The following is a 22733-nucleotide window of genomic DNA, read 5'->3' as shown; positions in this document are numbered from 1 at the left end:
TTAAATACAACCCCCACTTTCCACCAGTATTTTATATATATATATATATATATATATATAAAGTTAATCCAAACATGAAAACACAAAGAAAAAACACAACAACGCGAGGACGTGGAACAAATATAGTATTATTGGACGCTCAGGAAGGAAGGGAAGAAGGAGGGTTTAACGTTTCGAGCGGAGCTCTTCGTCAGAAACATAGGAAAAGGAAAGATCCAGAGAAGGGAAGACGGAGGGGAAAAATCGCCAACGGTACACACACAATCACAATATATATATATTTAGGTGAAAAGGATACTATTAATTGAATTGGTCTCAGTATATAATACTAAAACTTATTTTTATTGACCTTGATGACATCAATAACTAAATCAACCTAAGCAAGATTTGAACCTTGAACAGTAAACCTCTAAATTAAAATTAAAATACAAATATAAACTTACTGTTGTCTTGGCATTTACCTTTATTCTCTACCTTTAAAACCTGGATGGATAAGTGTTTCGATGTAGATTAAAATCAGATTAATGTAGAGTGGATGCTGCATGGATGATTAGTTATTAAGAAGTTAGCATTCCAGTCATGAAGCCCTGGGTTCAATCCCTGACTGTATGACACCTTAGGCAAGTTTCTCTTACAGTAGCCTTGAGCGAACTCAAACTTTGTGAGTGGACTGAAAGTGAGTGGAAGCCCTTCATATGTGTTGCAACTGTAATTCAAAGGTCTGTCCTTGTCACTTGCTGTGCCATGCTGACTCTGATTGAAGATTACACTAAGAGCACAAACATCCATGGAATATTCAGTCACTTACATGCAAATTTAACAAGCAGGTTGTTCAGTTGATCATGTTGAAATGAACAGAAGTCCATTTATTTATTTGCCTTTATTTTACTGGTGCAGCAATTTTTAGGGAATGTGTTTGGAGGTGAATTAATACCAGTGTGTTACTGGTATGAAAGTCTTTAGGAAAGGTGAGTGTTGAACTCACAACATTGAGCTATTGAACTACTGAGTACAATAAAGCATTCTTTATAAAGTCAGCTCCAGCACTGAGAAATCTGTAAATATAGTAATTTCTTGTAACAATTGCGAAATGATTTATCACATTTATCCTTGATAGAGTTTCACAAATAACAATTCTCCGTCATTTCTTAGTTATTACACTCTAATTATACATTTATACCAGCAGTATGCACATGACACTCCTTGAGTAAGTAACATTATGAAAAACTACAGTATTTCCCAAATGAATTCATCCTTTCAGTATTAAAGTCCGTTTAAAAACATAATAGTTTAAACATTTTTAACATGCCAAACAAGACGTACATGAAAGTATCTGAGCAGGATAAAAAAAAAGAATATTGTCCGCTTCCAGAAACATTAAAAATTTGAAATTGTTGTCCCGCTTCCTTGATATTAACCACAGCACAGTCAAGATAATTGCACAAAAAAATTATTCTCTAAAGAAAAATTGTGGGCACCGACAGCAAAAAATCAATTAAAATCATCAACAATTTTTACAAGAATCGATTAACGAGGATCCAACTTTAACTTTGAAAAGAACGAGAGAACTTTTACAAAAGAAATTCGATTTGACTGTTTCATTATCAAGTATTGATCTCTATCTTGATGGCTTTGGATACACTCTGAAAAAACTAATAATTCACCCTCAAGAACAAAATAACGAAAACACAAAATAAGGGGCAATGTTATTATGCAAAATGGATTCAAGATAATGGATTGGCCATTCATCATCATCATCATCATTCATTTAGTGTCCGTTTTCCATGCTAGCATGGGTTGGACGGTTCAACTATCGTGTATATATTGATGAAACAAATTACATTTGAATTTCAAGGTAAATGATTATTAAATTTACTAAATACTTATATAAAATTTTTGCTTATGAAATAATTTTATGACCTATTTGTTTGAAGGTCAATGGGTAGAGCTTACCCTCGAGTTCAGGCAATTACCGATCATCCTTCTACTAAAGGGGCAAATTTTGAACATTATTGCTGCTAGAGATATGTCGGGTCTTGTCCAATTCAAAACATTTACGAAGATCACAACTTCTGAATTTGACAGCTTTTTACATCAGAGTTCGCTAAAGATCACTACGACTACATCAGATCCTGTCATATTTATTATGGACAATGCACGCATCCATAAACATGTCGATGAAATCGGTTTCGCACCACAAAAGATGGTTAAATATCTACCTCCTTATTCTCCAATGTTTAATCTCATTGAGGAAACGTTCAACGAATTGAAATCTTTTGTGAAGCAGCATTTACAGAATCATAAAAATGATCTCTACAACAGACCAGAAAATTTGCCCGTGATGAATCATAGAATGAATATTTTAAAAACAGCAGTGCATCTTGCAATGAATTCAATATCTGCTGTAAATTGTGCAAGATAGGATCAACATCAAACATTTTTCATCCCACAACTATTGCATATGAAGGATTTGTGAAATAGTTATGATTATAAGCATTTTAAAATAAGTTTATAAATTGTTTTAAGCTTAGTTTTTTTTTTGTTTATTTTCACTATTCTCGTGCTAAGATACTATTTTGTATGTTTGTTTAAACATATAGGTGTCTCATTTTTAAATATTTAAGTTCTAAATTGACTTTGATATCAAAGGGATGAATTCATTTAAGAAGGGGACAAATTCATTCGAGAAGGAGACAAATTCATTCGAGAAAAGGACAAATTCATCCAAGTAAAGGATGAATTCATTTGAGAAAGGGACAAATTCATTTGAGAGAGAGACATTCATTTGAGAAAGAGACAAATTCATTTGAGAAAAGAACAAATTCATCCAAGTAAAGGACGAATTCATTTGAGAAAGGGACAAATTCATTTGAGAAAAGAACAAATTCATCCAAGTAAAGGACGAATTCATTTGAGAAAGGGACAAATTCATTTGAGAGAGAGACAAATTCATCCAAGTAAAGGACAAATTCAGTCGAGAAATACTGTAGTAAGATATTGTAATATATGACAAAGGGTGACAGAGGAAAATTTAAAAGCAAAAAGCTAGGAGTTAAACTATGAAATAGTTTTGATATGCTCTACTTGTGTGCTTGAGTTGAATATAAATGCCTAGCAGATTAGCATGTGTGAAAGAAGTAAATTAGCGTTGCTAAGTCTGACATGAAAATTTTAAGTGTAATATAAACATAACAATCATCGTCAGTTCAAGCTTGCTCAGATTAAATATATGACAGTTGATGCAGGAGTGGCTGTGTAGTAAATAGCTTGCTTACCAACCACATGGTCCTGGGTTCAGAGCCACTGCGTGGCACCATAGACAAGTGTCTTCTGATATAGACTCAGGCTGATCGAAGCCTTGTGAGTGGATTTGGTAGATAGAAACTGAAAGAAGCCCGTCATATATATGTATATTTGTGTGTCTGTGGTTGCCCCCCCACCATCGCTTGACAACTAATGCTGGTGTGTTTGCGTCCCCGTACCTTAGCGGTTCGGCAAAAGAGATCGATAGAATAAGTACCAGGCTTACAAAGAATAAGTCCTGGGGTCGATTTGCTCAACTAAATGCGGTACTCCAGCATGGCCACAGTCACATGACTGAAACAAGTAAATGAGTAAAAAGATATATGTATGTATGTGTATGTATGTATGTGTATGTATGTATATGTATATGCTATCATCATCATCATTTAACATCTGTTTTCCATGCTGGCATGAGTTGGATGATTTTGATGGGAGCTGGAGAGCTGCACCAGGCTTTGGTTGTCTGTTTTGGCAGGGTTTCTATGGCTTGGTGCCCTTCCTAATGCCAACCACTTTACAGAGTGTTCTAGGTACTTTTTACATGGCACTGGCATATATAAACTACATTATGTATGTCATATAATAACTACAGCTAAATCTGAAATAGTTTTACTGTGTAATTCTAATTGATGAATTAATACCCAACTTCATTGTACCATTGTTGTTTAACCCTTGGTTGACTTCAATAAACCACACCTATCATCAAAAGCATTCCTGCTAGTCATTCCATCTTTTTAGGATTATCTAAAATCATGCTGATCAGTGTGTTCTTCATTGCTTAGAATGGTGTGATTTTGATTTGAGGGAGATTTGACTATTATTCCTAGCAGGTCATGTGACCACATAGAGACTTCCTTCTTAGCCCAAGTTTTGCCATTGGGAGCACAGTGTAATGGGTTGGTTTTTCTTCATGTGTATAATATCGCACACATATATCTAGTTTATATTGTATACGTGGTCTGATCAATAAGTATCCAGACTGTTGCCATAGTAACGAAGCTAAAGCACACAGCGCAAAACCACTTGGTACAGATTCACCTTCAACTCTGCTGTACATGTGCACTAAGTTTTAACATTCTAGCTCACTTCTACTGTTTACAGCAGTGCTTAGAAGGAAGGTGTGTAGCGTGTGATCGTTGCATTGACCATGACAGAGAGAGTTGAGCAAAGAGTCTGCATCAAATTTTGCCAAAACCTTGGTGATACCTACTTAGAGGCCTATGCAAAAGTTTTCAAAATGTTTTCATCGTTCTTGATACAATCAAGGAGATCTTGTGCAACTGAAACCCAAGTGTCTTTTGGGTCAGCTGAAAGCAGATTTGGCACAAACTTGGCAGACAAGCGTCTCATACCCAAATCTTCAGTGATAATGGACTGAACTGAGCCATAACTACTTTGCACATACTCTGATAATTCACGGATGGTGATTCAATGATTTTCCCTCACAGCTGCATGCACATCTATGATATTTTTCTCAGTTCTGCTGGTTGCAGATGTCCCAGAACATTCATCAATATCGACATGTTTCCACCCATCTTGGAAACATCTGAACCACTCGTACACTTGTGTGTGGCTCATACAGACCTCTCCATGCACTTTCTGCAACTTTGTGCAGGCCTCTGAGTAGGTATCGCCATGACAACTTTCTCTGTCATGGTCAATGCAATGATCACATGCTACACATCTTCCTTCCAAGCACTGCTGTAAACAGCGGAAGTGAGCTAGAACGTTAAAACTTAAAGTGCCTGCACAGCAGAATTCAAGCTCAGTCTTTATCAAGCAGCTTTGTTGCTATGGCAACAGTCCGGATACTTATTGATCAGATCTTGTATATAAGCAACTTAATTTACCCCCAGTTTTATGTTTAAGATTCAGCCAATAAGCAACAAAAGGGAGGCTTTCAAATGCATGCTCATTTGAATACACTATTGTTGGAAATTATTGTTAGATATGATACACACTACTGTGTTTGGCATTAGGAAGGCCATCCAGTTGTGGCAACCATGCCAAAGCTGACACTGAAGCTCAATGTAGTCCTGCAGCTCAACCAATACCCATGCTGGTATGGAAGATGGACATTAAATGAGGATGAGACAGTGACGGTGGTGTGTGTGTGTGTGTGTGTGTGTCAGAGTTAGCAGCATACCAAATTAAATACTTTGAAGTGCTTGGCTTCATCAATCTATATTTTGTTATCAAAATTCCATTGGAATCCTCCCTTTTTCTCTGCCTGTCGGCTCTACTCCTGCAACTCAACTTGATTTCGAGCCGGGTCGTCTGCTGCTGGAGAGGACCGATCAGGTAAAGGACCTGGGTATCTTGGTGGATTCCTCCTTTTCGCCTTCGGCCCAGTGCGTCCATGCTGCCAACAAAGCACGCGGGATTCTGTTCTTGATTCGACGGTCATTCAGAATGCTCACAGCAGCCATATTCCTACCACTCTATGTCACGCTGGTGAGACCCATATTGGAGTATGGGATTCAAGCCTCTTCTCCTTATCTCCTCAAAGACATACAGCATCTCGAAAGAGTCCAGAAGCTGGCTACCCGCATGGTTCATGGTCTCAAAAATTTGTCCTATGAAGAAAGGCTGAGGACGCTCGACCTTTATTCTCTAGAAAAACGCCGCCGCCGTGGTGATCTCATTCTCGCCCACAACATCATAAGCGGAAAGTGTAACCTCTCGAAAGAGCTGTTCTTCACTCCTGCTCCAGAGCGTCGGCTGCGGGGTCATTCCGAAAAGCTCTACCTGCGACGATTTCATCTCAATCGAAGGAGAGGAGCTTTCTCCATCCGGGTTGCGGATCCGTGGAACAAGCTGCCAGACGAGATGGTGAAGATGCCGACGACCACTTTGTTCAAAGCCTCCCTGGACCACAAGTGGCCTGAACTCTTTACATGAACACCACCCTGTACTTAACTCCATGTCCCCCTACATGGCCTTGCTATTTGCTTTTGAGCCAAATTAACTAACTAACTAACTAACTATCAGATATTTACTACTGAGGTCAATTTAATGAACTGCATTTCCAAATTATACATTTTAGATAATATAACGATTCTTTACATTTATACCACTGAAAGGGATTATTATATATTCTTTATTAATTTTATATAAGAATATATTTCAAGTTGTGCTCTCTGATACAGTTTAGAGATTGAAAGTCTCAGAAGGAAAAAACATGTATTTAACAAACAAATTATCATCATTCAGTCTCTTGGGTTTCACTCTGAGATTCATCAAATATGTGATCTGAGAGAGGTTTGACTGTTGTTTCTTGCATGTCGAGCAAACATGTTGAGGCTCTTTCGCCAGCTCATCATTCTTCTATATACTGTTTGTAACAGTATATTTACATGTTGAAAACTCACTTAGAGCAAATATTGGTGCTATACTTTGCCCTAAGTGTTTAGTAGCTCTTCTTAACTCTTTAGCATTCAAACCAACCCCATGTCCAGCCTAAATATTTAACCTGTTTTATATTGAAACTGACCGCAACTGGCCTCTTGCCTCATCCCTAAAATGTCATCCTAAAACTAAGCAATCACATCATCGACGTCTCTAAACTACAAGATAATGCATGATTAATTTAAAACAATCTAAATAAACAAACATTACATTTGACAGAATAATCTGAATACTAAAGATTTAAGGATAAAAAAAAAAAAGCTGACCAAGTTTTACTGCTATCTTCAGGTTGCAGTGCAGCTTGGCTTATGAGCTTATCTTATCATGTCACACCTTGACAGTTGTCTTGTCATTGGTAGCATAAACAAATTGTAAAGGACAAAAATACTAGTGTGGTGAATCCTGACAGAAGGGGGTCATAATAAATTGTCAGCATGTTGTAATGGGACTTCAAATTCTAAACATTTACACTTCAGCATAATGTATACAATCACACACATACACACATACAATGCACAAACATATAGGTTTCGGGTCATAGTGGCTCGAGCTATGACTAACTCAGTAGCACCACTTGATTGTTCAAAGAAATATATTTTTATGTAGATTGTGTGTGAAAAGACAAACACAAACAGGAAATACAGAGAAGTGGAAGGGAGGGGCAGTGCAGGGTGGATGAGGAAAGGAAAGCAAGTATTTATTGTAAAAAAGACTTAAGAACTAAGCATTTAACAGTTTTTATGTCAATGTGTTAATAGTATTACAATTTTCTTTTTAAACAAACACTGCCAGAACAAAAGACAATAATACTGGTTTAATCAGACTGGATTAGGCTACTATAACTGAAAGCAAAACCAAAAAAAAATGGTAATATTTTTGCATTTTGTTAAGGGTAGTGGATGAACAGAATTTAGTGGTGTTGAACAAAATAGCTTGTATTTATCTATTGGCCTCATATGGTCCAAGTTCAAAACCTGCCGAAATCAACTTTGCATTTCATCCTTCATGGTGTTGGTAAACTAAAATAGTAGTCAAGTATTGGACTTGATTTAACCCTTTAGCAATCAGATTACTCTGTCAAATGTGTTGTTCATTTATTCATATTATTTTAAATTAATCATGCATTATCTTGTAGCTTTGGGATTTTGTTGATGTGATTGCTAATTTTTAGAATGACAGTGTAGGGTAGGTGTGAGAGGGACAGTGTAGGGTAGATTTAGTTGGTTTGAGCATAAAACAGGTAGAATACTTGGGCCTGATGTGCCCAGTTTAAATGCTAAAGGGTTAACTGATGATACTCTCCTTAAAAATGTGTCCTTGTCTCAGTGATGGAGATAGATACTTTTGTAATTTTAAAGGAATAGACTTGTGACAACTATAAATATAACATAAAGCCTTCTTATTTCTTTATTGCCCACATGGGGCTAAACAGGGAGGGGACAAACAAGGACAGGCAATGGGATTAAGTTGATTACATTGACCCCAGTATGTAAATGGTACTTAATTTATCGACCCCGAAGGATGAAAGGCAAAGTCGACCTTGGCGGAATTTTAACTCAGAACGCAGTGGTGGACGAAATACCACTAAACATTTCGTCCAGCATGCTAAAGTTTCTGCCAGCTCTCTGGCATCAGAGGGCTCTGTGAGGATTCTTTCTTAGTTTGTCCTATCTAACAGATGGTCGCAGTATTGAAGAGAAGAGTATGAGCCAACAGACTAATATTCTAGAATTATTTAATTTCTAAACAGTTCCAATACTAACCAATGTGCAGACTTGTACATATGCTTGTTGATTATCTCATTTTTACTTAAGCAAACACAATGATTATTATGCTTTGCTGATGAAGTTAGAATATGGCCAAAATATGCCCAGAATTGTCTCCACCTTTTACCAAAAATAATTGTTTCTAATTATTGATTACCATTGCTTTTTATCTCACTGCATAATTATTTTTAGTTAACCACATTAACTCTTCTAACACTAACACAACTAATTCTACAATTTAACATAATTCCCTGCAGTTCCTTTATGGGGTAAAATGCAGTAATTATTTAACATTCCCTTTGAAATACCATTTGTAATCAGCACTCGTCTGTCTTGTTATCAGCTATGAAATCAAATTGAATGATTTGTTTGTATCTTCTTGCTAGCTACACTACTAACCAATCTAGTCGTTTCTTTTTTCTAGATACTGGGTGTTTGGATTACGGTGCGATACCGTAACCAGAAAGACCCTAGAGCAAACCCCAATGCGTTTCTTTAATGGTTACCACTTGTGTTATCATTAGGTACAGTAAAGCCCCCTGAATTTTATCTGCCTCAGCTCTATGTATCTCTCTTTCTCTCTCTCTCCCACTCTGCCTCATCCTTTCTTTATTTTCCTATTGCTATTGTGTTACCAAGTCAACCATTTCTTTTTTCTGACCCATTTCTGCTTATTCACGTATTTTTTATACTTTGCATATTTTATTTTATTTTATTTTGCTTATTTTATACAAACATTCCATACTTTATTACTTTGCATATTTCATAAACCCTTCATATTTTAAATACTTCCCATATTTCATGTTCTTCCCATATTTCATGTTCTTCCCATATTTCATGTTCTTCCCATATTTTATATACTTCCTTGTATTTTATATAAACCCTATTTTAATGCAACTAAAAAGATTTAATTTTAAACAGACATTTTATACATTTAAATTTTTTTTTTTTTTGTACATTTCTTGGGAAGAAAGATATTGTGTGTACCCTGAAACTTTTTTGACCTTTTGGAGGGCTTTTTGATGGAAACAGGGAATTCAGTTTGGGGGTAAAAAAATATTCAATGAAAGGTTTATTATAAAGTCTGGGAGAGAGGAATAATATAGTATCAACAATCTGTTAATGGACTAATGTTAACAGACTACTGTTTATCTTAATTTAGCAGTTGAAGTGACCTAGTGGATAAGGTATTTTTTGTTGGTTTTTTTTTAGTTGAAAAGTTGAAGCTCGTACTCTATGTCCAGAATAAAAACCACAAACTTCTTCACTTCCTCATTCCACTAGCAACACAATGGTATATGTTGGTAGGAAACTGTAGTTATGATAACCTCATTGATATAGTGATAGTTGTAATATATATAATATATATATACACACAGAGGCGCAGGAGTGGCTGTGTGGTAAGTAGCTTGCTAACCAACCACATGGTTCTGGGTTCAGTCCCACTGTGTGGCATCTTGGGTAAGTGTCTTCTGCTATAGCCCCGGGCCGACCAATGCCTTGTGAGTGGATTTGGTAGACGGAAACAGAAAGAAGCCTGTCGTATATATATATATATATATATATATATGTGTGTGTGTGTGTATGTTTGTGTGTCTGTGTGTTTGTCCCCCTAGCATTGCTTGACAACCGATGCTGGTGTGTTTACGTCCCCATTACTTAGCGGTTCGGCAAAAGAGACCGATAGAATAAGTACTGGGCTTACAAGGAATAAGTCCCGGGGTCGATTTGCTCGACTAAAGGCGGTGCTCCAGCATGACCGCAGTCAAATGACTGAAACAAGTAAAAGAGTAAAACACACTGTGCTTGGGGAGACCTATTGAGTCAAGTATATCAACATCAAAAAATCAAATGGAAATTGTAGTTGTGATACCTGTGCCAGTGGCACATAAAAGAACCATCCGAACGTGGCCGATGCCAGCGCCGCCTTGACTGGCTTCCGTGCCGGTGGCACGTAAAAAGCACCAACCGATCATGGCCGTTGCCAGCCTCGCTTGGCACCTGTGCCAGTGGCACATAAAAAGCACCCACTACACTCACTGAGTGGTTGGCGTTAGGAAGGGCATCAGCTGTAGAAACACTGCCAAATCAGACTGGAGCCTGGTGCAGCCTCCTGGCTTCCCAGACCCTGGTCAAACCATCCAACCCATGCTAGCATGGAAAATAGTGATTTAGTGATGTATTGATCTCTACTGCTATTAGCAGTACCCCTTTTAAGAAAAACACCGAACTGTTGTTATTTAGTTTGATATCAATCAGTACTGGATTGAGCAGGTCTATAATTGTTTCCAATTAGGACCCTCTTGTTTTATTTTGCTTTCTTAACGAGTATTTGGGAATAAGTGTATTGTGGGTTATTCGGAATATTGTGATACAGAAGTAAAATAACAAAAAAGATGAGCTTCCAACAATGAAAAGAGGAAAGTTACCAACCACATGGTTCCAGGTTCATTCCTACTGCATGGCACCTTGGGCAAGTATCTTCTACTGTAGCCTCAGGCCAACCAAAGCCTTGTGAGTGGATTTGGCAGACGGAAACTGAAAGAACCCCGTTGTATATATGTATATATATATATATATATATATATATATGTATGTGTGTGTATATGTTTGTGTGTCTTTGTCCCCCAACATCACTTGACAACCAATGGTGGTGTGTTTACGTCCTCATCACTTAGTGGTTCGGTAAAAGAGATCAATAGAATAAGTACTAGGCTTCCAAAGAATAAGTCCTGGGGTTGATTTGCTCGACTAAAGGTGGTACTCCAGCATGGCCGCAGTCAAATGACTGAAACCAGTAAAAGAATAAAAGAGTATACTTCAAGCCCATCATTAGAGGTATCATCATTGTCCTCGTCATCATCCTTTAATGTCCATTTTCTATGTTGACATTATTTGAACAGTTTGACCAGAGCTGGCAAGCAAGAGAGCTGCACCAGCTTCCAGTCTGATTTGGTTTGGTTTCTACAGCTGGATATCCTTCCTAATGCCAGCCACTTTACAGTGTATGCTAGGTGCTTTTAATGTGGTGCCAACATGAATGCTTTTTATGTGGCACCGGCACAGGGCTCTTGCAAGCCAACCCTCTTCATTGGGGAATGGTATGAACACTTCTGCAGTAGAGGACAGGTTTTCTTGTGTACTGCAAGATGGTAGGTTCAACATAAACACACATTTCTAAACCATATACTTCCAATGATGGACCTTTGTGCTTGAAATGTATAAAAATTATTCAACTTTCCTCTCCACATTCTTAGCAGCTCTCCTTTTTTTATTATTTCATTTACGAATACATTATCCAATGTATCCTTCTCTTTTTGAAGATGGTAAGTGTGATTTTAAGGAGATTTGGTTGTTATCTCTAGTTACCCTATATATCCTTGCTCAAGTTACTCCATGTATAGTTGAAAAGGAAACGATCATTGAATAGAGTAAACTAATTGGAGACAAGAGTGCAGTTGGGTTTAACTACTGTAGATTATTGCCAACTTAGTTTTTGGCTTAGAATCTAAGTATGAATAAATGAACTACACTGATTAAATTATCCCATCTTTATCTTATATATATATCTTAGGATTTAGGTCTGTCACAAGCCTACAGGCTTATTGGGCTGGAGCTTCTCCCAGCTTCCATGGCATAGAAGAGTCCAAGCATATATAATGCTCCTATCCTTGGATGGCACATCAGCTCCTAATAGGGTTAACTCCCTGCTGAATAGACTGGGGCAATGGGAAATGAAGTGTTCTGAGAATCAAAACCACAATTTTAGTGTTGTAAATGCAACAGAATTGCTGAAGCATGGAATAAACTCTCTGCATCAGTTGTTAGCTATCAGGACACTACATCCTTCAAAAATTCCATGCTTCCTGAAATTCATTAACAATACACCTGATGCCCCGCCTCTTTTTTTGCTTTTAAATAAGACCACATAAAGTATATACACACACATATAGTTTTTTTTACACATTCATCATCATCATCATCATCATTTAGCGTCCGTTTTCCATGCTAGCATGGGTTGGACGGTTCTACTGGGGTCTGTGAAGCCAGAAGGCTTCATCAGGCCCAGTCAAATCTGGCAGTGTTTCTACGGCTGGATGCCCTTCCTAACGCCAACCACTCCGTGAGTGTAGTGGGTGCTTTTTACGTGCCACCCGCACTGGTGCCAGACAGAGCTGGCAAACGGCCACGAACGGATGGTGCTTTTTATGTGCCACCGGCACGAGGGCCAGGCGAGGCTGGCAACGGACACGAAACGGGGCGGTGCTGGCAACGGTCGCGAAACGGAAAGTTCTCTTACATGCCACCGGCACTGGTAACACATCTGCAATTTCCATTGATCGATTTCCATTGATCGATTTCGATTCTGATCCTCACTTGCCTCAATGGGTCTTCACAAGCAGAGTTTCGACATGCCACCGGCACTGGTAGCACATCCGCAATTTCCATTGATCGATTTCGATTCTGATCCTCACTTGCCTCAACACGTCTTCACAAGTAGAGTTTTGTGTCCAAGAAGGGAAGGTATGCATACGTAGGCTGGCTCCATCCCATGTAGAAGGCCACGGTTGTGGACTCACTTGTCCTGCCGGGTCTTCTCGCGCACAGCACACTTCCAGAGGTCTCAGTCTCTAGTCATTTCCTCAGTGAGACCTAAAGTTCGAAGGTCGTGCTTCACCACCTCGTCCCAGGTTTTCCTGGGTCTGCCTCTTCCACAGGTTCCCTCAACCGCTAGGGTGTGGCAAGCACCAATTTGTTTGAGGTTGTAAAAGAAAACCTTGTTTAATTGTTTCACTGACGGGGGCTTAAATCGTGTTATCTCTTATGTTACTGGGTGACTATGTTAACTGATAAACACTACAGTCTGAAATTGGTGCTTATAAAATCTAATGCCATTTATATTAATCTCTTAGTCATTAATTTCTAATTATGATATTATTATTTAATAGATATCAGATGGACTGTTTTGTTGAATCTGACAAATTAGCATCCCAGTTGTTCAGTCAATAGGACTATCTATTCATTGAATTATGTAATAAATGACTGAGTATTCCACAGACAATTCTACTCTTAATTTAATTAATGGTCATACAGAATCAGTGTATGACAAGGTCGTGCTCTTTGAGTCACAAGTACAGTACATCTGACAAGCTTTTTCCCTAGTTTCTCTCTAATGATCTCACTAAACAAGGCTTAATATTGACCCAAGGCTATGGTAGAAAATTTTTTTTATTTTTTAATCCTTCAGCGGGATTAATAATTATATTATTAAGTTAGAAACTGGGATTGATTAAGTTGACAATACTCTTCCATCAAATTTGTGGCATATGCTAATGTTGAAATTGATTGCCGCTGCCACCATCATCATCATCACCATCACCACCACCACCATCATCATCACCATCATCATCATCATCATTATTATTGCTGTGAGCTGGCAAAATCATTAGCACACTGGGCAAAATACTTAGCAGCATTTTACCTCTCACTGTGTTCTGAGTTCAAACTCTGCAAAGGTCAACTTTGTCTTTTGTCCTTTTGGGGATGATAAAATAGAGTTTTATGTCTAAACTAAGGATAACACAGACAGCAGTAACTTCTAAGATAAAGCTATTACTAGCTTTAGAAATAAATATTGGTATTTGAATTTAGTCTTGGACTCTAGGCATTGCAAGTCTCCTGGACGTTGCTGTCTTGGGTTCAAGGACTCATAGAACTGGCTACTCAGTTTGACGAATACCACAGCTAGACAAATACCCACCATAGGGCATCCACCATACTCTGAACATTTTGTTTCCCTGGACATAGGCACATTAAAACTCCAACGTCTGACAGCTGACAGCGCAGACACCCACAAGATTATCCACCATCTTTCTAACAACAACCTGGGGCACCTTTTCAAATTCCATATGTCTAACACTCGTGGACATGCTTACAAAATCAAAAAGAAAAACACAGCGCCCATGACTTTCGGAAACAATTTTGCACACTCAGAATTGCTGAAGCATGGAATAAACTATCTGCATCAGTTGTTAGCTATCAGGACACCACATCCTTCAAAACTCCCATGCTTCCTGAAATTCATCAACAATACACCTGATGTCCCCTCTTTTTTTTGTCTTTTAAATTTTTGAAACAACTCATTCTCTGTCCACCTTCTGTGCATTCTATGTACTGTTCTTACATTTTTGGTTACTTTTTCTGATGAATTGTAGCACACCTGAGTCCTGTTTACAATAAGTTCATTATTATATATATGTGAAAGAGATCAAAACATTGCCCCAGTTTGTCACAAGGTTACTCATTTATGGCTGAGTGAACTGGAGCGACATGAAATGAAATGCTTTGTTCAAGATCACAACATACCACCCAATATGGAAATCAAAACTGCAATCTTTTGTTTGTGATTGCAACACCCTAACCACCAGGTCATACACATTTACATTATAATAATAATGAAATTATTGTATCCAGTGCTCAGGTGTACCACAACTTGTCAAAAGTGTGTGTAAAGCATATGTAGTAATGTACAAATGTTTGGGAAGTGAACAGTGTATGAGTCAGATACATGCTTGCGTGTGTATGGAGGGGAGAAAATCAGGTGTAGTGTTGGCGAATCTCAGGAAGCATGGAAGTTTTGAAGGATGCAGTGCTCCGACAACTAACAACTGATGCCGGCAGTTTGTTCCATGCTTCAGCAACTCTCAGCATGAAAAAATGTTTCCTAAAGTCATGGGACCTGTGCTGTTTTCTGACTTTGTAAACATGTCCACGGGTGTTAGACGGGTGGAGTTTGAAAATGTGCTCAGAGTTATTGTTTGTAAGATGGTTAATAATTTTATGGGTGTCTGCCAAGTCAGCTGCCAGACATCGGAGTTTTAATGTGTCCATGCCCAGAGAAGTAAGGCATTCAAGAATAAAACACCTGATGACAATAATAAGAGATCAAAACATAGTGTAGATAATAAATATATTTTAATAATGAGGCTAATAAAATAATCTCATCTTAGTAATAACAACTCATTATCTCAGATATCTAAACTGTTAATCTTAACTTATTATTGTGGTGGAGGTCACATGTATCAGATTTTTATCTTTCTTGAACATAATTGCATCTTGAAATGTTTTCAGCTCTTTTTTTTTTTTCTTTTCTGTTTACGCTTGATTATCGCTTTTATATTTATTTGCCATATTTTATGTTTTTTTGTTTGTTTTTCTTTCTTTTTGGTTTATTTTTGCTTTATGTATTTCATGCGTCCAATAAAAATTAAAATTGCTTGTTAATATTCCATTCACTTTTTCATTTTCCTGGATCCCCCAACATTTCTCTATTTCATCAATTTGGTTTTATAAACCTCCACTTTACAATTTCTGTCAGTTCTTCAACTCTAATGCTGCTACTGCTGCTGCTCTTCCATTGCATGGCCACCTAGCTTTTTATTATTTCTCTCTGCACCAGAAAAGTAAAAATGAAGAATTTTGGCTTCTTCAGAGTCATGAATTCCTTAGCCACTGCAAGTGTTGGGCAAGACACTTGACTTTACTTGCCTAAAATTTTGTGCTTAATTAAGAAATAATTTTATTGCTGTTGTCGTACTTGTTATCAATATTGTACATTGTTGTGGTTGAAAAGTACAATAACTAAACTACTGAAATATTTGACTTGTCTTCAGGATCTTTAGGTCATATTCAGCTATAGATATTGTGACATTGCTCTCTACAGGGTTTAATTGAACACACACCCACATACCCACTCTCTCTCACACACACACTCACACACTTTATACTCTCTTTACTCTTTTACTTGTTTCAGTCATTTGACTGCGGCCATGCTGGAGCACCGCCTTTAGTCGAGCAAATCGACCCCGGGACTTATTCTTTGTAAGCCCAGTACTTATTTTATCGGTCTCTTTTGCCGAACCGCTAAGTGACGGGGATGTAAACACACCAGCATCGGTTGTCAAGCATATACACACACACAAACATATACACACACACATACACACACACACTTATATATATATATATATATATATATATATATATATATATATATATATATATACGACAGGCTTCTATATATATTAGAGACAAGAAAGTAAATTTTGAATGTAGTATAACTGTGAAAACAGCAGAGAAATATTGGGCATTTACCCTTATAAGACAGAAACAAAGTTGCCAACAGGTGACTATGGGAATCGAACCCTGTACTCCTCAGACACCAATTGTCTATATTTGTTAATAAAACACTTTTGTATTTGAAAAGCTATTATTTAGCATTAAAATTGATGGTAATTGTTGTCGGGGTCCATTTAGCTTAATGGTAGAGCACATAGTCACCTACTGGCGACTTTATTCCATCTTATATGAGTGAATACCTAATCTTTCTGCTGTTTTCACTGCTTTAGCGTATTCAAAATTTAATTTCTTGTCTGTAAATACCAACCCATTTGACACTTCCAAAATTCATTTTCATATATACTCTTTTACTTGTTTCAGTCATTTGACTGCGGCCATGCTGGAGCACCGCCTTTAATCGAGCAACTCGACCCCGGGTCTTATTCTTTTGTAAGCCCAGTACTTATTCTATCGGTCTCTTTTGCTGAACCGCTAAGTAACGGGGACATAAACACACCAGCATCGGTTGTCAAGCAATACTAGGGGGACAAACACAGACACACAAACACATACACACACACACATATATATATATATATACATATATACGACAGGCTTCTTTCAGTTTCCGTCTACCAAATCCACTCACAAGGCTTTGGTCGGCCCGAGGCTATAGTAGAAGACACTTGCCCAAGGTGCCACGCAGTGGGACTGAACCTGGAACCATGTGGTTGGTAAACATGCTACTTACCACGCAGCCACTCTTGCGCCTTTTTATTATTATATATACTTTTTTTATTATTATTAAAGCTGCAAGAAGATCGCAAAAGAACTACTACTCAGAGTTTCATGTTCCCGTTTGTTAGGCAGTTGTGATCAGTATTTTCTTGGTCACAACAGCTCAATGAACAGGAACGTGAAACTCTGAGTAACAGTTTCTTGTGATCTTCTTGCAGTCCTTAATAATAAAAAAAGAGGACATTACTCTACCACTGGTATTCAAGTACTATTTTTCTCCACCTTGTTTTGCATTTATCTGCTTACTCATGTGTGTATATATGTGTATATATTTATATCCAAAATTAGGGAATGGAGTAGATTCACACACACAGCAACCCCAGCTGCTAACTGTGAACTACAAAATAACATTTTTTCAGCTTATCAAACTTCGATATGGGAAAAAATTTACAACCTTCTACACCAGTGGTTCCCAAACTATGAGTCGTGACCCACAGATGGGTTGCGAACGGAATCTTAGTGGGTCGCAAAAAGTTATAAAATTACACATTAGCTTTGATTAACTGCTGTCTATTGAGCTAGTTCAGTAGAGTTAAGTGGGTCGTCATAAACTGGCGTGATAAATAGTGGGTCGCGACTCTAAAAAGTTTGGCAACCACTGTTCTACACCAATAAACCACTATTGTTCCTGAAAGTTGTTTTTATGCCTTGGACAAACTGCTTGAAACATACTAGCTTCCTACACCTTGATCCTTGGATCTTACCTTTACACACACACACACATATTAAGATATTGAAAGTTCTTGAAATATCTTTCCTTTTGTCTGTATCATTGCTAATCTTTCTCCCATCGCTCTCTAAGATGATAAAGGGAAAAGCTTATTACAACAATGAATTTTCCTTTATTATATCCATTAAGCATACATGCACACATACTCATTCATCCATCCATCCATGCATACATACATACATGGATACATGTGTGTTCATCTACAAAGATTCTAATGGAATGTTAACGACATCAATCTCACCCACTTATCATCCCTCAATCTATAAGGGCAATGTTCCATTTTTTGTTCAATATAAGAAATGTTTAAATGTTATCATTAGATGTTTAGAAATACATTGAACATAGGTTGTGCGTGCGCATGCATGCATGCACTGATTTGTTTATGGAATAAAATAAAAAAAACTGTCATTGGATTGTCGAGAAAAGGTCAAGTTGTTTTCTATTGAAATGTTTTTCCTAACATGATTTCTCATTCAGATTCAGTTTTCCAGCTAACATTACATTATCGTTGTTGTTGTTATCTTTGGATTTGGTCTTCGGATTTATGTGTGCTACAATCCTAGCAATAATTTTTGTTAATCTCTAAGGCTGCAAGCCAGCAGAATTGTTACCATGCTGGGCAAAATGCTTAGCGGCATTTCGTCTGAGTTTGAATGCCAGTGAAGGTTCACTTTTGCTTTTGTCCTTTCGGAGTCGATAAAATAAGTACCAGTTGTGCACTGGGGTCGATTTAATTGACTAACCCTGCCCTTGAAGTTACTGGCCTTGTGCCAAAATTTGAAACCAATATTTGTTCATCTCACATAGAAGTCTTTCAGTAACTGTAGGATGAAAACAGTTTGGAATGAGGGGTTCACGACAGAATATAAAGAAAGTAACAGGAGTGAGAAATATTAACTGTCTCCCTCAACCAACAATAATATCAAGTGTTGTTTTAACCCTTTAGCATTCAGATTATTTTGTCAAATGTAATATTTATTTATTCACATTGTTTTGATTTCTATGATATGGCTGTTTATTTTATTTTTAAAATAGCAATGTAGAGTAGGTGTGAGGGACCAGATTTGGCTGGTTTGAAAACTAAAAGGCGAATAGTTGGTTAACAATGTACGAAGTATTGCTGGAAAGTTCCTAGCTTTAGATAAAAGAAAATAGAGGTTTTTATTCAACATTTTCCCCTCTCAGATTCACACACTTGTTGCAGCAGACCTTCAGTTTTCTAAGCCCTGTAAAAGAATTCAGAAGGTTAGGCCTCCAACCAGGCCTTTTACAATACCCTTAAAGTCAGGGACTTTTCAGCAGCCCCTTGTATCTTACAAGGGTTCCCTTATTAGTTAATGTGTTGAGGGGAGACGGATAGAATAAGTACTGGGCTTACAAAGAATAAGTCTTGGGTTCGATTTGCTCGACTAAAGGCGGTGCTCCAGCATGGCTGTAGTAAAGTGACTGAAACAAGTAAAAGAGTAATATATTCTCATAATAAAGAGGTAAAAATTATTATTGTTTAGTCCCAATTCAACCCTGATTGAGCTGATCTGATGAAAGGCATTCCATCCATGGCTATCCTGTTTTTTTCAGAGATCTCTGGGATTATGTTATTTAAGGCATCCTTGCCAGTTTTTAATGGTAAGGTGTGATTTGAAGAAGATTTGGCTACTATTTTTAGCAGGTTTTGTGACAACAAGTAGCAAAGGAAGCTAGGACCTGTGTGATTGCAACACATAGCTACAGATGGTTAAAGAAATTGAATAATCATGTTTGATTAATCCTTCACACCAGAGAAAGAACATCGAAACATCTCCCCCGATCCACTCATCATATCTTCTCTTATGCTCACCTTATACTTTGAGAGTTTGTTTTGCCCCCACCCTCCTCACTAATATCTTTATTTTCATTTTATTCCAAGTTATTACTACTCACCCTTAACCCTTTAGCGTTCTTATTAATCCTTCTGAAGTAATGTTTATTGAGCGAGGTCATTGCCAGTACCGCCTGACTGGCCCCCGTGCAGGTGGCACGTAAAAAAGCACCCACTACACTCTAGGAGTAGTTGGCGTTAGGAATTGTATCCAGCTGTAGAAACTCTGCCAGATCAAGACTGGAGCCTGGTGCAGCCATCTGGTTCGCCAGCCCTCAGTCAAAACCGTCCAACCCATGCTAGCATAGGAAAACGGACGTTAAATGATGATGATGATGGTAGAAGCTAGAAGCACATCAAGGAGTATTTGGGGATATGTTTATAGAGTAACTCCCTGCATGTTTGGCCCCACAAATGAGTTAAAGCAACCTGGTAGAAGGGGAATTATAGTGATGAGGTTAATGGTGACAGATTTATTATTCTTTCATTTATCTTTTATCATTTACATGTTTCATGCCATTAGACTGGCCATGCTGGAACACCGCCCTGAAGAATTTTAGCTGAACGAATTGACCCCAGTTCTGTTTTGTTTTAAAGCTTGGTACTTATTCTATCGGTCTCTTTTGCTAAACCACTAAATTACGGGGATGTAAACACACCAATAATGGTTTTCAAGTGGTGGTGGGTGGCAAGCTAACACATACACACACACACACACCACATATATGATGGACTTCTTTAAGATTTTGTCTACCAAACTCACTCACAAGGCTTTGGTCAGCCCAAGACTATAGAAGACATTTACCCAAGGTGCCACGCAGTGGGACTAAGCAAACTTCTTACTACACAGCTTTTTTCTTTTTTTTTTTTCCTAAATTCATACACACATGACTACAGTCGTATGCTTGTGTATTATATCCTTACAACAATTAGTTGTATATGTTATGAAAGCTCTGGCTGAGGGGTGTCTCCACATTGGCCAGTAAGCATGAACCTTCAATTTTGAGGGGATCAGCTGTCATTGGTCAGAGGTAATGGGAGAATTCTTTGCTATTCTCAGTGCTTGCATGGGTCGGACGGAATTTGTTGAGACAGATTTCTCACCAGTTGGGCGTCCGTCTTGTTAGCAACCCTTCAAGTAAGGTAAGATTTCTCATGGCCAAACATTTTTCACAGAAGACTGGAAATGAAGAAAATGTTTGCTTTCAACCATCATGTGATGTTAAGATAAGAATACACACCAAAGACACACATACATTAGTTTGTATGTGTGTGATAGGCTTATTTCAGTTTTCGTCTACCAAATCCACTAACGAAGCTCTGGCTGACCCGAGATTATAGTAGAAGAGATTTGTGAAATGTGTCGTGCCCTGGGACTGAACCCAAGACCACATGGACGGGAAGTAAGCTCTTTAACCACACAGCCACGTCTGTGGTTGGATAGATAAATAGATAGATAGATAGATAGATAGATAGATAGATAGATATCATCAAAAGAAGAAGAAGAATACAAACACACACACCCTTAATCTAATAATGTAGTCAGGACTGGTTACTGAAATATTTGTGTAGTTGGGTCCTAGATTTCACTTTAATCCTGGTCTATTAACAATTAAAATGAGGGACTACACTTCACATTTGGCCATGGTCTTATTACCAGCTTTGCCAAATATATATCCTAGCTACATAGAATTCTGTATCACATCTCTAATAATCCTGCATTTTTACGACTACCAATGTGTCCATACTTTTCTTCTATTAAATACGTAATTCTAATTTTGGCTTTTCAGAGTTGTCTCCCCTGTCTGATATATGTTTTTCTTGCTGCAATCTTAATTAATTTTGATTAATTAAACATTGTCTTGTTACTACGTTATGTTGGCACTGACTTAATTGTTTATTTTACGTGCATATGGTGACTGCATGTCCAGAATTGTCATTATGACTGCCAAAGGTAGATTTAATTAATTTTAGCCCTCGGGTTAATGTTGCAGGAGGAATGTTGATTAATGAAAAAATTGTTTTTGCTAATTACGTTCGCAATTTTTTGCGTATTATGTTAGCAATGCATAAACTATTTGTTTTCCATGCTGATGGCCTCCGTCGGTGATTTCTGTCCGGTCATTGTTCTGGGATTTACTTTCAGTGTCATTGACAAGTAAAAACAAAGTAGCAAGTTGACATAAAATGTCATAAAAACATTAAATATAGAGAGTGTGTGGTGGTGCTAGTGGTGGGGGTTCATTTTTTCAAAACTGAAGTTTCACCTTGTTGTTACCCTGAGCTCCTATTATTTTGCTCAGAAAAATAATAATCCCCAGTGACTCCTTAAGACTTCCTTCACTAATGTATTTCCTTAAGTTGGAAACTATTTCTCTACACCAGTCATGGACAAACTGCAACCAGCAGGACTTTCTGAATGACTCGCCCAATGAAAAATTACTCTGAAAGTTTTTTTTAGTAGAGAAGTCTGTCTGATAATGAGCCATGCCAGGCGGCGAGCTGGCAGAGACGTGCAAAATGCGTAGCCGTATTTCGTCTGCCGCTACGTTCTGAGTTCAAATTCCGCCGAGGTCGACTTTGCCTTTCATCCTTTCAGGGTCGATTGAATAAATACCAGTTACGCACTGGGGTCGATATAATCGACTTAATAACTATGTCTGTCCTTGTTTGTCCCCTCTGTGTTTAGCCCCTTGTGGGTAATAAAGAAATAGATGAGCCATGCCTCATGTAGCCTACTTCTCAAAAAAGA

General features: G+C 37.8%; 1 protein-coding gene across 2 annotated transcripts in view; it reads left to right on the top strand.

The window, feature by feature from the left end:
* LOC115220706 (tetraspanin-13) overlaps nt 1-22733 on the top strand; it is a 114965-nt gene that overhangs the window by 89670 nt on the left and 2562 nt on the right. The window contains exon 5 of one of the 2 annotated variants that reach the window (XM_029790855.2): nt 8902-9001. The exons of the other annotated variant lie outside the window; for it this stretch is intronic. Coding sequence (XP_029646715.1) covers nt 8902-8976 — 75 coding nt within the window. The 3' untranslated portion in view covers nt 8977-9001. The remainder of the gene's footprint in view (nt 1-8901; nt 9002-22733) is intronic. 2 annotated transcript variants of the gene reach the window in all.

This window comes from Octopus sinensis, linkage group LG17 (assembly GCF_006345805.1).
Source record: "Octopus sinensis linkage group LG17, ASM634580v1, whole genome shotgun sequence".
Classification (NCBI taxonomy): Eukaryota; Metazoa; Mollusca; class Cephalopoda; order Octopoda; family Octopodidae; genus Octopus; species Octopus sinensis.
This window is presented reverse-complemented; position numbering and strand designations above follow the sequence as displayed.